This window comes from Balaenoptera borealis (assembly GCF_965194805.1).
Source record: "Balaenoptera borealis genome assembly, chromosome: X".
Classification (NCBI taxonomy): Eukaryota; Metazoa; Chordata; class Mammalia; order Artiodactyla; family Balaenopteridae; genus Balaenoptera; species Balaenoptera borealis.
In genome coordinates, this window is record NC_138881.1 from 17022523 (window position 1) to 17038625 (window position 16103).

Sequence of the window (16103 nt, forward strand, 5' to 3'; positions counted from 1 at the left end):
TTTTTTGTGATACATAACATAACAGCAAGGTAGCAGGTATGTGTATCACAAAAATATCTCCACCACAGCTTATTTTGCCTCCAGCCAAATGCCCATCAAAGGTAAACTTGTGTGATTAGGCTACCTTCCTTCAACGCTCGCTGTGGTTTTTCACTCTTCTGCAGCCTAGACAGCAGCTGTTTCCTCAGAGCATGTGGGCTCCAGTGTCTTCTGGGGCTCATCACCCACCTCATCCCCCTTTCAGTATGGGGAAAGACCGGGTGGGTGGGGTAGGGAGGCCCTCTCTATATCTCTTCAGTGAGAAATAAAGGATTAAATACAAATGTGGCTGAGGCACTCAGTCTAACATCAACTTCACTAGTCAACCTTCTCATCCTAGATGCCTAGTCCCAGCACCTGAGAAGTCAAAGGAGCCTCGGTCCAGGTCCACCCGCCCCAGCTTACTCTTCTCCCGAGACTGGCAGGCTCTCTTCCTCCCTCTCACCTCCTTCCTAGCCTGACCAAGGTTCAGTCTCTCACCTACTCCACCCAACATTAAACCAAAACTCCCTTCATCTGCCCCAAGACTTCCAGATGTATACAACAGTTAGTGTTTGGGGTTCATAACAACCTTAGTACAGATTTTCATATTGTGACTCCCTAACTTCATTCTGAAATATATAATTATGGCTCTTGTGTAACTTCTACCTCTGATAACGCAGCTTCTGACAAAATAGGTCACTAGAATATCGGCTTTGTGTCTACCTACTGCTATTCTAGATGCAAATTAGAATCTAGAAAAATCACGAGGTGATAACCGTATGTTTTCAACTGCATTGATAACTGGAAGAGCATATATCAATACTTGACCAAAGCTAAGAAAGTAAACAAATGCATAAAATGAACCATCATAGTCTTTCCAAAAAAGTGCATAAACCTCTCTAGATTTTAACCAACAAATAACCTCTCTGCACTCTATGATTATTTTAATCTTGTTAAGCAGAGGAAAACCTAATTTATGTTAGCAGTTGAGAACGTGGCTCTATTGAGGGTATTAACTACCTTTGTTTTATGGACATTTCATCAGTCCACACATAACTAAATCCAACCCCACAAAATTCTTCCACAACTCATTCATCAATTAATGATTATAATCCTAGAGGAAGATTTTTGTTGACTATGATGCATTGCCATACTGAAAAGGTGCATATATTTATTAAGTTATTTATTCTTCAAGTCTTTGAATAGAAAGGACTTACAGTGAAGCTCTTTATTACACAAGCCGTTCTACAGGTCCTTGACAGGTAATTCAAACATGTACTGACAGGCCCCACTAATGGGTCATGAAATTCATAAAAGGACAGTTTATAAATTTAAAACAAAAGTTACAGCAGCCTCAATTTTAGGAAGCTCATTTTGGTGACACAGGATGAAGATCAAGCTTCTATTTCTCAATATCAAATTATAAAATTAACAGTGTTTAGCATCTCTAATGAGGTCTACTAAAATAAAATCCTTCAAAATTGGTACTTCCAGCATTCTTTAAAAATGTTACAGCCAATTTATTAATTCTAATTTAAGTATAAAACACTTTATTAAATATTTAAAAATTCAAGATTTTTACTTTTACTTAAATTTTTTTACTTTTATTTAAAAATTCAAAATTTTTGTGATTTGATTTTATTACTTTTATTTTAAAATTCAAGATTTTTGTGATTTGATTGTATGTAATTTTACCTCAAAAGGAAAAAAACTGTAAACAAATATTAAATACTGAAATATTTAAAGGGGAATGTACTCATATCTGCATTTCACTTTGAAATGCAGCAAAAAAATAAGATGGAATGATAGATGAACAGATATGTGATTACAGAAGTAGAGTAAAATGTTAACTGTAGACTCTAGGTGGTGGGTATATAGGTATTGACTGTACAATTCTTTCAACTTTTCTGTATGTTTGAACATTTTCATAATATAACGTTGGAAAGAAAAAAAGCTTAAGGTAACATCCTTAAACTTGATGCTTACAGCAGCTTTTGTGCTCTTAAGACTAAGAACTAGTAGGAAATATAATAGCACAAAATGACTTAAGACATATTATATGAAATAAAATACAAAATTATTAATACAACATTATGACAACCATGTATACATAGAAAAATAACAAAAGGAGCTGTACTAAAATATTAATAAAATTGTCCTAGGATAGTAGGATTATGGGTGATTTCCCCCGCCCTTCCATTTGTCTGACTTTCTGTAATATAATCATATTTATAAATTCTTTCTGTGTACATATAAATATACATACGTATATTTTAAAATATTTTTTGCAAGTACAATGAATGTAAGAAAAATATCAGGGAGGGGGACTGCCATATCTAACTTTAAGGAAAGAAGCAAAATATATTTTGTTTAAAAAAAAAGACTGTGGGTTTACCTCCCCCACCATCATATCTTGTTCCCTCTAGTTTTTGATTCAAATACAGATATGAGTCAATGGTGAACATAAATACACCAAATCAACATGGTCCTTCACTTTTTAATCCACATACTGGTAGTGTATTAAGGTAACAAACAGACTTAGCTGACACATCCAAGTGTCAGTGCCTTATTATTCTCAGAATCCATAAAGAGGTAATATTCATAATAGAAAAAAGCATGCAATCCACTGTAGGAGAATATAACCTATTACAAAAGTAGTCTTTTTGGTTAAACAATCAAGAGCTAAACCAAATGTCTTATAAATAGGCCTCTTTCTAGACTCTAGCCTAATTTCCTCTACCTCGGAGAAGCTAGTCGGTTGAGCACCACTCCTTTTGAGACGGCAGCAAGAACCACATTAAGTCATCCACCTCCTTGAGTCACAAGGGGACATGTGGATTTGAGCCCCAGGCACGGACTTAGATAAGTCACTTCATCTCTCACTGCCTCAATCTCTTCCTCTATAAAATCAGGGTCTGCTAAGTTCCCTTCCAGGTCAAAAATTCTCTGAATTTCAGGCAACAGGGAAAACAGGCTCTGAGAAACTGAGCAAGGAACAGGTCTCCTTGAGCACCACCCAGCCTATCCGTGGATATAGAAAATCTGGCAGCATAAAAACATGTAAATTCATGAAGAGGAACAACTCCATAGAATGCCCTTCACCCAAAAAGCATCTTGAGATACAAACGTGGAAACGAACAGACATGACGTCACCCCATGTTACTAATCACGGGATTCATCCCCATTAGAGGGCTTTTTTGAAAAATCCAGGCAATCCCCGCCCCCTAGCTCGAACTCCAAACACATCATTAATTCTATTTTCCAAGCTTCAAATAAAGGTGGCAGAAACAGTTATTGCATACCATTAAGAAAAAAACAAAGATAATACCTGGATGTTTTCTTCACATCTACTTTAACTGTGAGTGATTTCTTCCTAAGAATGGCAGATGAAGGTTTCGAGTCAGAAAGTTTTTTACTCTTATCAAGTCGGTTATGGGAAGAGTTGCTCTTTTTTCTGCCAGCCCCTTCTTTCTTTATTTTGTCCTTCCGTTTGTCATTACAGGGTCTCAAACCAACGTCGCTTTTATTTGAATGAGTGCAGGCAGTGCAGTCTTTCTTAGATGGCTTAAAAGGCTCTTTGACTTGCCCACCTTCAGTCTCTCTCCCTCTTCCAGCATTAAAGCAATCGGACTCTCTATTTACAGGGCCTTTTTGAGAACCGAATTTTCTATCTTCCTCCTTAGAGTACTTCTGAGTTCTTCCATCATAAAAGTCCTGGTCCCCATCTGAGGTCTTACGATGTTTGTGGCGATAGTCACAGGATGCCTTGGCTGCTGAACTGGTCTCTGGTAATTCCCTCGGAGCGTATCGAAGAGTTTGGGGTCCGAGGTTCCACTGATCTTTCTTCTCTTGGTAAGAAGGGAGAAAATGCCTGGACTTCCACTGTGGGCTCCTGGCAGGCTCTCTGTTTTCATACCTCTCCACGTCTTGAGGTCTTTTTGATGTGTGTCCATATTTTCTGAAATCACGATCCTCAGGATACCTGTGTTGACATAAAGCAGTTTACACTTGCACTAGAGAGAAGAAAGTGAGAATTTATGTGTGTGGAATGTTGGGCAACATGGCTTTAAATGCAGAGCACAGTAGCAAGTTAACCTACAATCCCTGAAGCCAACTCATAGATGCACAAGGCACTTAGGAAGATAGCATCTTTTTTTTTTTTAATATTCTAGCCATCAACATGATTTACTCTAAAAATAAACACTTCACTACTACCAGTAGACCAAAACTACATTACAATGCTTTTAATCTTTTTAGACAAAAGCTTTTCAAGGTGGTTATCTTCAACCACAAAGTAAACAGACTTTTTAACTTGAGTCTTTATATCAAATTACCCAGGTTTAATGTTTTCCTATACCTCGTCTGAAAAGAGCTCCTTTTCTCAAAATCTTCAGAGCCTCTTCTAAGTGACTGAGAATATTTTTCGTCTTGTATCCTCTGGTGCCTCAATTCATCTTCATGCCACTGTCCTTCGAATCTAAAAGAATCTGCTATTGACCTCAGAGGTGGTTTCCCTCCTTTTCCACTTCCTCTAACTCTGTGGTCATCAGGAAAATACCTTCCTTGCACTTTCTGGGGATAACAATTCCTCTGGTTCTCCTTGTAGAGTACACCTTCTGAGTATTTGGGCATATACTGAGATCTTCTGTTACTATCATCCCCTCTTCCTGGTAAATATACTTGGGGAGGCTTATAAGTATAAAAATTTTCTAAAGAGTTTCTTCTTATGTTTGGGGAAGATGATCTATGTTCATAAGATCGGTAATGTATAGTTTCACGAGAAGGAATCCTTGGTTTACTCTGTCCATGTTTCTCATTGTCCATTCTCCAAGTGACGGGTCTTTTTGGATCCTTCCTATATTCATAGCCATAATGCTCAGGTCTTTGCTTGTAGTGTTCAGAATTTCTAGGTACTGGTGATAAAGACCTATGTAAACAAACACAGAAAAGTTTAGCCCATTCAAAGACAACATACTAAGTTTGTCTTAACATGACTTACCCAGATAAAACATTTGCTTTTCCCTGCTTCTTCCACTCAAATTAAATTCATCAATTTGCGATATTTGCGTTCTAAATTGTTCACTTGGGAGTCTGATCATGCTTCCGCCCGATTCAACAAGCATACTCTTTTCATCTGAACTAATGTACCCCATGTGCATATCAAAATGAGCTGAGCACACCCATATTGCTGGAGGAGGACCAGCTTAGGTACGCAGCAGGATCTATTTTGGAAGATTGCTGACAGCAAAGTTCTGGCAAAAGGGCCAGTCAACAAACGCTTACATCAGGTTCAATGGTCAAGTAAGAAATAAGCAGAAGGAGGGCTAGATTCACACAAGTAAATATGTAGGAGAGTCTCTGGAAAACTGAACATAATCTCTGAAATTAAATTAGATTCCAAGAGTTTATGATGCACAATAAATCCAAACTCAGACCCAAAACTGACCCCACAGTTTCCCCAATTGATTGTCTATTCTCTCTACTAAGTTTACATCAAGGAGCAAAAACTACATCCTTAAACAGCAAGTGGAGGGGGTGGGAGGAAGAGGGCCTTAAGATGTGGACCTCATGCTTAGTCCCTCCGTAAATACTACTAACATAAATAAGTTTTCTTTCCCAGACCTGTCCCTGTTACATATAAAATGAAAGGTGTGCTGTTGAACCAGAACTTGTAACTTTGGTGAATGTGTGCTTTAATGCAGCTATAATGCTCTCCAGGGACAGCACATCCTTTCTGTAACTACCTTCTCCAATACCTCATCATTGCCAACATGGAGCCTTTCATTCCAACTGAGGAGGAAGGCTCCTAGGAGTATCTGGGGAAACAGCCTGAGTTACCCAGACTTCAGGTTAAGAGAGAGGAGTGACACTATCTGGAACACAACAAAGTTCAAATTGGCACCTGGGGACCTTTCCTCCCATCTGACCTGTCCAATCTCCCAATTTCCTCCCTGAGGGTTTAATGTCTTCTAACCAATGAGGCAGCTACCCTTGCAGCTTTTGTTATCGCCCCCTCTGCAGCAGCTGCCACGGAGTTGGAGTAACCAGGAGTAAAAGCCTTTCCTTTTGGTGACATGTCTGGGTCCTCCCTACGAGAAAGGAGGCTGATTTATCTTCCTCACGTACATACTGGGATTTATACACTGGAATTGCCAATATCTCCCTTTAGAGTCACCAAGCTAGATGTGCTGGCAAGTGCATTATTTAGCTGAAGTAGAAACTCTGTCATCCAGCTGGCTGCACCTCTTCACAGGAAGAAGCAACTGGAGCCTCTGAGGACTTCCTGGAAGACTTCATCTCTTCCACTGCTAAGGAGAAAAGCTGGCAGCCAGAAGCTGAGGTCTTCCAGACTGATGAAAAACTCAATCTCTTACTTTAATCCTTACCTCACATGGAATACTGCTTTGGTATTATATTTCATCTCAGCGTTCTATTGTACAGAGCCCCTTTCTTCTGAAGGAGATTGCTGGAATGGTGGCTATTATTTTCAGTTCTCCTAAAGGGACAAAAGAGACCCAAGGAGTCTGTTGGGAGGCAATTCTCCTTGGATGTCTTGTGCTCTGCATGCCTCCTGAGCTTTTGTTCCAAGGCAAACTGCCAGGGAAGATGGGGATGGGGCTTCCCTAAGGGGCAGAGGGCCAATGTGCTTGCTGTCTAGGATAACAAGATAATGTCTCCTCCAAGGCAAAGCCTGGGCAGGGCTGCTTGCTGTCCCTAATGGGGCTCGGGTTCCTCAGCTATGTCAGCAGCGCCCACCCTCAGGGGACTAGAGGTAAGGGGAGCACAGGAACATGAAGCTCAAGTCACCTGCTGCATATGAGTAATAAAGGCTTTTGTCTCTGATCCAAAAGTGCCTTGTGACACACTAATGTGCTAGCTTGAAAGTCGGGTAAGATATCAGACCCTTTACAGTTGGTGACAAAGAGTCCTGAGAAGGCATCCAGAAATCAGGCACTAAGCTTGGCAGGGTCTTTTGTGCCCCTTCACCAGAGCCTACCACAAAAGGGTGAAACAAAATGACCTCTGTGAGGCCCTCCATGTTCAAGCCATTTGCTTCTTTGCATTCCCTTTTCTTTCTGAAGTTCCTCCCCATTACAATTTGGTCTTGTGAACTACAAAGTGAAAACTGTTGCAGAAATTACTGATTAGTCATTGGAGAACCATAAAGAACAAGCATCATGACCAAGCCGTATTAACATGAAAAATCTTGATCTGTCTTTTGCGTATGTAATTGTAGTCCTCTTTAAACTTCTAAAATGTACTAGTCACTTTCACAGCTCTGTACCTTTGCTCTTGTCATCCCCTTAACTGGAATACTTTTCTTCTCTCTTTCTGCATTTAAAAATTCTACCCATCATTGGGAATTCCCTGGCAGTCCAGTGGTTAGGACTCCACACTCTCACTGCCGAGGGCCCAGGTTCAGTTCCTGGTCAGGGAGCTAAGAGTGCACAAGCTGCACGACAAGGCCAAAAAAAAGAAAAAAAAAAACTTCTACCCATCCTTAAATGGCCATCTAAAATCTCAACTCTTCTTTGAAGACTTTCTTGGTATCCCTCCTTCCCCTCCACAAAAGCAGAACTATTCCCTCCCTGTGGATCCAGAATACCTTGTCCCAGTCAGTAGCACACTTTTCCTACAGTATCATAGTTGCCTATGGCGTCAATCTCCCCAGCCAGGCTGCGTGCTTGCTGAGGCCCTGTACTCAGATTTGCCTTTGTAGCCCCAGAACCTGCCTATAGCAGGTATACAGTAAAAACTGGTTAAATTGTTCCAATCTAATTATATACACTATTGATACTACCAACAAGCAAAGAGGAGAGTTGAATTATAATTGAGTTGTTCAAAATTCTATTATTCTGTCATGAAGAAGAAGAAATAGGAAACTCCCAATTTCTTCAAACATATTGATTATGAAAATAATTAAACTGAATATACACTGAAGAGTTCTAAACCACTTACTGATGCAAAATATATAACACTCTCAAAGGTGTTTCTCAGTCTTCCTTGCTGTGGCCATTGCATTTCTTTTATTATGGATTAATTCTAGCTGCCAGCCATAATTAAAGAAAGCTGTCAGGTCTTAGAATGTAGAAATACAACGTCGATCACTATAAAGCACCTACTGTGAATAACCAAGTCCACGAGCTTATTAAAATAGGTTCTTAACAATACTGGTGAATTTCAAAGTTGAAGCACATCCCAAACCCATGCTTACTCTGCTAAACTAAGGACTGCTCACCTGTGCCTCCACCTGGGGGATCTAGAGCGTGACCGTGCCATCCTTTGACATGTGAGCCACTATCCACTTTTTACACTGCAAAGAAACACAGTATTAGCAAGTTTGTAGAAAGGGCCTGCAACATGCTCTAAAAACAGTCAATGCCACTGACAAAAAGTAATTTGAGCCCTCTGTGCCTCAGTTTCCTCATAGGACCCACCTTATTGGAATGTTGTAAGGATAAAATGAATTAGACCAAGGGTCAGCAAGCTTTTTCTGTAAAGGGCCAGAGAGTAACTACTTTAGGTTTTGCAGGCCATATAAGGTCTCTATAACATTATCTTCTTTTAAAAAAAATGCTTAAAAAATATAAAAACCATTCGGGCCACACAAAAACAGGGCCCAAAGGGCCCCAAATGCGTTGTAGTTTGTTGATCCCTGAGTTAAGTCATGAAAAGAGCTTAGAATATTGCCTGGCACACAGCAACTGCTAAATAAGTGTTTCAAAAAGAGGAGAAACTTCCCCAGAATTCCTCTATCTGAGCACAACCACTACGACCCTTTCCCAACTTTCGCTGTTGGTTATGTACATATAATCGCAGTTACGTTCATATAATCACAGTCAACATCTTTAGGAATACTTGATATATCCTACTTTTAAAACCGTCAGATAATAAGAATTACAATGCCTAATTATCACACTAAATTGCCACCTAACTTCTATCAGATAAATATACCAAAACTTAATTAAGCATGATTAGACATTTAGTTTGCTTCTGATTTTTTGCTAAAACAAATAATGTCAAAAAAGTAAATTTTAAAAGACATATAAACTTGATTTTTTTTAAATGAATAGCCCAGTTTGCTTTTTTTTTTTTTTAAAGAAATTCACGTTCTTATTTATTTATTTAGTTATTTATTTATGACTGTGTTGAGTCTTCGTTTCTGTGCGAGGGCTTTCTCTAGTTGCGGCAAGTGGGGACCACTCTTCATCACGGTGCGCGGGTCTCTCACCATCGCGGCCTCTCTTGTTGCGGAGCACAGGCTCCAGACACGCAGGCTCAGTAATTGTGGCTCAGGGGCCTAGTTGCTCCGCGGCATGTGGGATCTTCCCAGACCAGGGCTCGAACCCGTGTCCCCTGCATTGGCAGGCAGATTCTCAACCACTGCGCCACCAGGGAAGCCCTAAACTTGATTTTAAAAATATTTTTCAGTCTTTAAAAGAAACTGATAGGTTTAGGAGCTGAATTAAAAAAAAACATGATTTGGGTATAATCTTTTATACTATTATTTACATTTCAGTACTCCTCAGTTTTTTTTTAACATTTTTTTTAACATCTTTATTGGAGTATAATTGCTTTACAATGGTGTGTTAGTTTCTGCTTTATAACAAAGTAAATCAGTTATACATATACATATGTTCCCATATCTCTTCCCTCTTCTGTCTCCCTCCCTCCCACCCTCCCTATCCAACCCCTCTAGGTGGTCTCAAACCACCGAGCTGATCTCCCTGTGCTATGCGGCTGCTTCCCACTACTATCTATTTTACGTTTGGTAGTGTATACATGTCCATGCCACTCTCTCACTTTGTCACAGCTTACCCTTCTCCCTCCCCATATCCTCAAGTCTATTCTCTAGTAGGTCTGTGTCTTTATTCCCATCTTGCCCCTAGGTTCTTCATGACCATTTTTTTTTTCTTAGATTCCATATATATGTGTTAGCATATGGTATTTGTTTTCCTCTTTCTGACTTACTTCACTCTGTATGACAGACTCTAGGCCCATCCACTTCACTACAAATATCTCAATTTCGTTTTTTATGGCTGAGTAATATTCCATTGTATAAATGTGCCACATCTTCTTTATCCATTCATCTGTCGATGGACACTTAGGTTGCATCCATGTCCTGTTGTAAATAGTGTTATTTAATATTTACAGCTATTGTAAATAGTGCTGCAATGAACATTGTGGTACATGACTCTTTTTGAATTATGGTTTTCTCAGGGTATATGCCCAGTAGTGGGATTGCTGGGTCGTATGGTAGTTCTATTTTTAGGTTTTTAAGGAACCTCCATACTGTTCTCCAGAGTGGCTGTATCAATTTACATTCCCACCAACAGTGCAAGAGGGTTCCCTTTTCTCCACACCCTCTCCAGCATTTATTGTTTCTCGATTTTTTGATGATGGCCATTCTGACCGGTGTGAGGTGATATCTCATTGTAGTTTTGATTTGCATTTCTCTAATGATTAATGATGTTGAGCATTCTTTCACGTGTCTGTTGGCAATCTGTATATCTTCTTTGGAGAAATGTCTATTTAGGTCTTCTGCCCATTTTTGGATTGGGTTGTTTGTTTTTTTGTTATTGAGCTGCATGAGCTGCTTGTAAATCTTGGAGATTAATCCTTTGTCAGTTGCTTCATTTGCAAATATTTTCTCCCATTCTGAGGGTTGTCTTTTGGTCTTGTTTATGGTTTCCTTTGCTGTGCAAAAGCTTTTAAGTTTCATTAGGTCCCATTTGTTTACTTTTGTTTTTATTTCCACTTCTCTAGGAGCAGGGTCAAAAAGGATCTTGCTGTGATTTATGTCATAGAGTGTTCTGCCTATGTTTTCCTCTAAGAGTTTGATAGTGTCTGGCCTTACATTTAGGTCTTTAATCCATTTTGAGTTTATTTTTGTGTATGGTGTTAGGGAATGTTCTAATTTCATTCCTTTACACGTACTTGTCCAGTTTTCCCAGCCCCACTTATTGAAGAGGCTGTCTTTTCTCCACTGTATATGCCTGCCTCCTTTATCAAAGATAAGGTGACCATATGTGCGTGGGTTTATCTCTGGGATTTCTATCCTGTTCCATTGATCTATATTTCTGTTTTTGTGCCAGTACCATACAGTCTTGATTACTATAGCTTTGTAATATAGTCTGACGTCAGGGAGCCTGATTCCTCCAGCTCCATTTTTCGTTCTCAAGATTGCTTTGGCTATTCGGGGTCTTTTGTGTTTCCATACAAATTGTGAAATTTTTTGTTCTAGTTCTGTGAAAAATGCCAGTGGTAGTTTGATACGGATTGCATTGTATCTGTAGATTGCTTTGGGTAGTAGAGTCATTTTCACAATGTTGATTCTTCCAATCCAAGAACATGGTATATCTCTCCATTTATTTGTATCATCCTTAATTTCTTTCATCCGTGTCATTATTTTCTGCATACAGGTCTTTTGTCTCCTTAGGTAGGTTTATTCCTAGATATTTTATTCTTTTTGTTGCAGTGGTAAATGGGAGTGTTTTCTTAATTTCACTTTCAGATTTTTCATCATTAGTGTATAGGAATGCCAGAGATTTCTGTGCATTAATTTTGTATCCTGCTACTTTACCAAATTCATTGATTAGCTCTAGTAGTTTTCTGGTAGCATCTTTAGGATTCTCTATGTATAGTATCATGTCACCTGCAAACAGTGACAGCTTTACTTCTTCTTTTCCGATTTGGATTCCTTATATTTCTTTTTCTTCTCTGATTGCTGTGGCCAAAACTTCCAAAAGTATGTTGAATAATAGTGGTGAGAGTGGGCAACCTTGTCTTGTTCCTGATCTTAGTGGAAATGGTTTCAGTTTTTCACCATTGAGGACGATGTTGGCTGTGGGTTTGTCATATATGGCCTTTATTATGTTGAGGAAAGTTCCCTCTATGCCTAGTTCCTGTAGGGTTTTTATCATAAATGGGTACTGAATTTTGTCAAAAGCTTTCTCTGCATCTATTGAGATGATCATATGGTTTTTCTCCTTCAATTTGTTAATGTGGTGTATCACGTTGATTGATTTGCATATATTGAAGAATCCTTGCATTCCTGGAATAAACCCCATTTGATCGTGGTGTAGGATCCTTTTAATATGCTGTTGGATTCTGTTTGCTAGTATTTTGTTGAGGATTTTTGCATCTATGTTCATCAGTGATATTGGCCTGTAGTTTTCTTTCTTTGTGACATCTTTGTCTGGTTTTGGTATCAGGGTGATGTGGCCTCGTAGAGTGAGTTTGGAAGTGTTCCTCCCTCTGCTATATTTTGGAAGAGTTTGAGAAGGATAGGTGTTAGCTCTTCTCTAAATGTTTCATAGAATTCGCCTGTGAAGCCATCTGGTCCTGGGCTTTTGTTTGTTGGAAGATTTTTAATCACAGTTTCAATTTCAGTGCTTGTGATTGGCCTGTTCATATTTTCTATTTCTTCCTGGTTCAGTCTCGGAAGGTTGTGCATTCGTAAAACTTTGTCCATTTCTTACAGGTTGTCCATTTTATTGGCATAGAGTTGCTTGTAGTAATCTCTCATGATCCTTTGTATTTCTGCAATGTCAGTTGTTACTTCTCCTTTTTCATTTCTAATTCTATTGATTTGAGTCTTCTCTCTTTTTTTCTTGATGAGTCTGGCTAATGGTTTATCAATTTTGTTTATCTTCTCAAAGAACCAGCTTTTAGTTTTATTGATCTTTGCTATCGTTTCCTTCATTTCTTTTTCATTTATTTCTGCTCTGATCTTTATGATTTCTTTCCTTCTGCTAACTTTGGGGTTTTTTTGGTTCTTCTTTCTCTAATTGCTTTAGGTGCAAGGTTAGGTTGTTTATTTGAGATGTTTCCTGTTTCTTAAGGTAGGATTGTATTGCTATAAACTTCCCTCTTAGAACTGCTTTTGCTGCATCCCATAGGTTTTGGGTCATCGTGTCTCCATTGTCATTTGTTTCTTGGTATTTTTTGATTTCCTCTTTGACTCCTTCAGTAACCTCTTGGTTATTAAGTACTGTATTGTTTAGCCTCCATGTGTTTGTATTTTTTACAGATCTTTTACTGTAATTGATATCTAGTCTCATAGCGTTGTGGTCGGAAAAGATACTTGATACTATTTCAATTTTTTAAAATTTACCAAGGCTTGATTTGTGACCCAAGATATGATCTATCCTGGAGAATGTTCCATGAGCACTTGAGAAAAATGTGTATTCTGTTGTTTTTGGATGGAATGTCCTATAAATATCAATTAAGTCCATCTTGTTTAATGTATCATTTAGAGCTTGTGCTTCCTTATTTATTTTCATTTTGGATGATCTGTCCATTGGTGAAAGTGGGGTGTTAAAGTCCCCTACTATGATTGTGTTACTGCTGATCTCCTCTTTTATGGCTGTTAGTATTTGCCTTATGTATTGAGGTGCTCCTATGTTGGGTGCATCAATATTTACAATTGTTATATCTTCTTCTTGGATCGATCCCTTGATCATTATGTAGTGTCCTTCTTTGTCTCTTGTAATAGTCTTTATTTTAAAGTCTATTTTGTCTGATATGAGAATTGCTACTCCAGCTTTCTTTTGATTTCCATTTGCATGGAATATCTTTTTCCATCCCCTCACTCTCAGTCTGTATGTGTCCCTAGGTCTGAAGTGTGTCTCTTGTAGACAGCATATATATGGGTCTTGCTTTTGTATCCATTCAGCCAGTCTGTGTCTTTTGGTGGGAGCATTTAATCCATTTACATTTAAGGTAATTATTGATATGTATGTTCCTATTCCCATTTTCTTAATTGTTTTGGGTTTGTTATTATAGGTCTTTTCCTTCTCTTGTGTTTCTTGCCTAGAGAAGTTCCTTTAGCATTTGTTGTAAAGCTGGTTTGGTGGTGCTTAACTCTCTCAGCTTTTGCTTGTCTGTAAAGGTTTTAATTTCTCCATCAAATCTGAATGAGATCCTTGCTGGGTAGAGTAATCTTGGTTGTAGGTTTTTCTCCTTCATCACTTTAAATATGTCCTGCCACTCCCTTCTGGCTTGCACCGTTTCTGCTGAAAGATCAGCTGTTAACCTTATGGGGATTCCCTGGTGTGTTATTTGTTGTTTTTCCCTTGCTGCTTTTAATATGTTTTCTTTGTATTTAATTTTTGATAGTTTGATTAATATGTGTCTTGGCGTGTTTCTCCTTGGATTTATCCTGTATGGGACTCTGTGCTTCCTCGACTTGATTAACTATTTCCTTTCCCATATTAGGGAAGTTTTCAACTATAATCTCTTCAAATATTTTCTTAGTCCCTTTCTTTTTCTCTTCTTCCTCTGGGACCCCTATAATTCGAATGTTGGTGCATTTAATGTTGTCCCAGAGGTCTCTGAGACTGTCCTCAGTTCTTTTCATTCTTTTTTCTTTATTCTGCTCTGCAGTAGTTATTTCCACTCTTTTATGTTCCAGGTCACTTATCCGTTCTTCTGCCTCAGTTATTCTGCTATTGATCCCTTCTAGAGTATTTTTAATTTCATTTATTGTGTTGTTCATCGTTGCTTGTTTCTTCTTTAGTTCTTCTAGGTCCTTGTTAAATGTTTCTTGCATTTTGTCTATTCTATTTCCAAGATTTTGGATCATCTTTACTATCATTATTCTGAATTCTTTTTCAGGTAGACTGCCTATTTCCTCTTCATTTGTTAGGTCTGGTGGGTTTTTACCTTGCTCCTTCATCTGCTGTGTGTTTTTCTGTCTTCTCATTTTGCCTATCTTACTGTGTTTGGGGTCTCCTTTTTGCAGGCTGCAGGTTCGTAGTTCCTGTTGTTTTTGGTGTCTGTCCGCAGTAGCTAAGGTTGGTTCAGTGGGTTGTGTAGGCTTCCTGGTGGAGGGGACTAGTGCCTGTGTTCTGGTGGATGAAGCTGGATCTTGTCTTTCTGGTGGGCAGGTCCACATCTGGTGGTGTGTTTTGGGGTGTCTGTGGCCTTATTATGATTTTAGGCAGCCTCTCTGCTAATGGGTGGGGTTGTGTTCCTGTCTTGCTAGTTGTTTGGCATAGGGTGTCCAGCACTGTAGCTTGCTGGTTGTTGAGTGAAGCTGGGTCTTGGTGTTGAGATGGAGATCTCTGGGAGATTTTCGCCGTTTGATATTACGTGGAGCTGGGAGGTCTCTTGTGGACCAGTGTCCTGAAGTTGGCTCTCCTACCTCAGAGGCATAGCAGTGACTCCTGGCTGGAGCACCAAGAGCCTTTCATCCACACGCCTCAGAATAAAAGGGAGAAAAAATAGAAAGAAAGAAAGAAAAAGGATAAAATAAAATAAAATAAAGTTATTAAAATAAAAAATATTAAGAAAAAAACTTTTTAAAAAGTTAAAGAACAAACAAACAAACAAAAACGGATGGACAGAACCCTAGGACAAATGGTGAAAGCGAAGCTATACAGACAAAATCTCACACAGAAGCATACACATACACACTCACAAGAAGAGGAAAAGGGGAAAAAATAATATATCTTGCTCCCAAAGTCCACCTCCTCAATTTGGGATGATTCGTTGTCTATTCAGGTATTCCACAGATGCAGGGTACATCAAGTTGATTGTGGAGATTTAATCCACTGCTCCTGAGGCTGCTGGGAGGGATTTCCCTTTCTCTTCCTTGTTCGCACAGCTCCCGGGGTTCAGCTTTGGATTTGGCCCCGCCTCTGCGTGTAGGTCGCCTGAGGCGTCTGTTCTTCGCTCAGACAGGACGGGGTTAAAGGAGCAGCTGATTCGGGGGCTCTGGCTCACTCAGGCTGGGAGGAGGGAGGGGTACGGATGTGGGGCGAGCCTGCGGCGGCAGAGGCCGGCATGACGTTGCAGCAGCCTGAGGTGCGCTGTGTGTTCTCCTGGGGAATTTGTCCCTGGATCACGGGAGCCTGGCAGTGGCGGGCAGCACAGGCTCCAGGAGGGGCGGTGTGGAGAGTGACCTGTGCTCGCACACAGGCTTCTTGGTGGCAGCAGCAGCAGCCTTAGCGTCTCATGCCCGTCTCTGGGGTACGCGCTGATAGCCGCGGCTCGCGCCCGTCTCTGGAGCTCCTTTAAGCAGCGCTCTTAATCCCCTCTCCTCGCACACCAGGAAACAAAGAGGGAAGAAAAAATCT

The 16103-nt window shown here is 39.6% G+C and overlaps 1 protein-coding gene across 19 annotated transcripts in view; it reads right to left on the minus strand.

The window, feature by feature from the left end:
* The window catches only part of BCLAF3 (BCLAF1 and THRAP3 family member 3), an 82997-nt gene that overhangs the window by 30750 nt on the left and 36144 nt on the right, over positions 1–16103 (minus strand). For 17 of the 19 annotated variants that reach the window (XM_082375609.1, XM_082375612.1, XM_082375599.1 and 14 more), the window contains 3 exons: positions 8261–8335; positions 4379–4948; positions 3350–4003 (listed from right to left, as the gene is read on the minus strand). In XM_082375609.1, coding sequence (XP_082231735.1) covers positions 3350–4003; positions 4379–4948; positions 8261–8301 — 1265 coding nt within the window. In that variant the 5' untranslated portion in view covers positions 8302–8335. The remainder of the gene's footprint in view (positions 1–3349; positions 4004–4378; positions 4949–8260; positions 8336–16103) is intronic. The other 2 variants (XM_082375614.1, XM_082375600.1) reach the window with 1 other exon arrangement.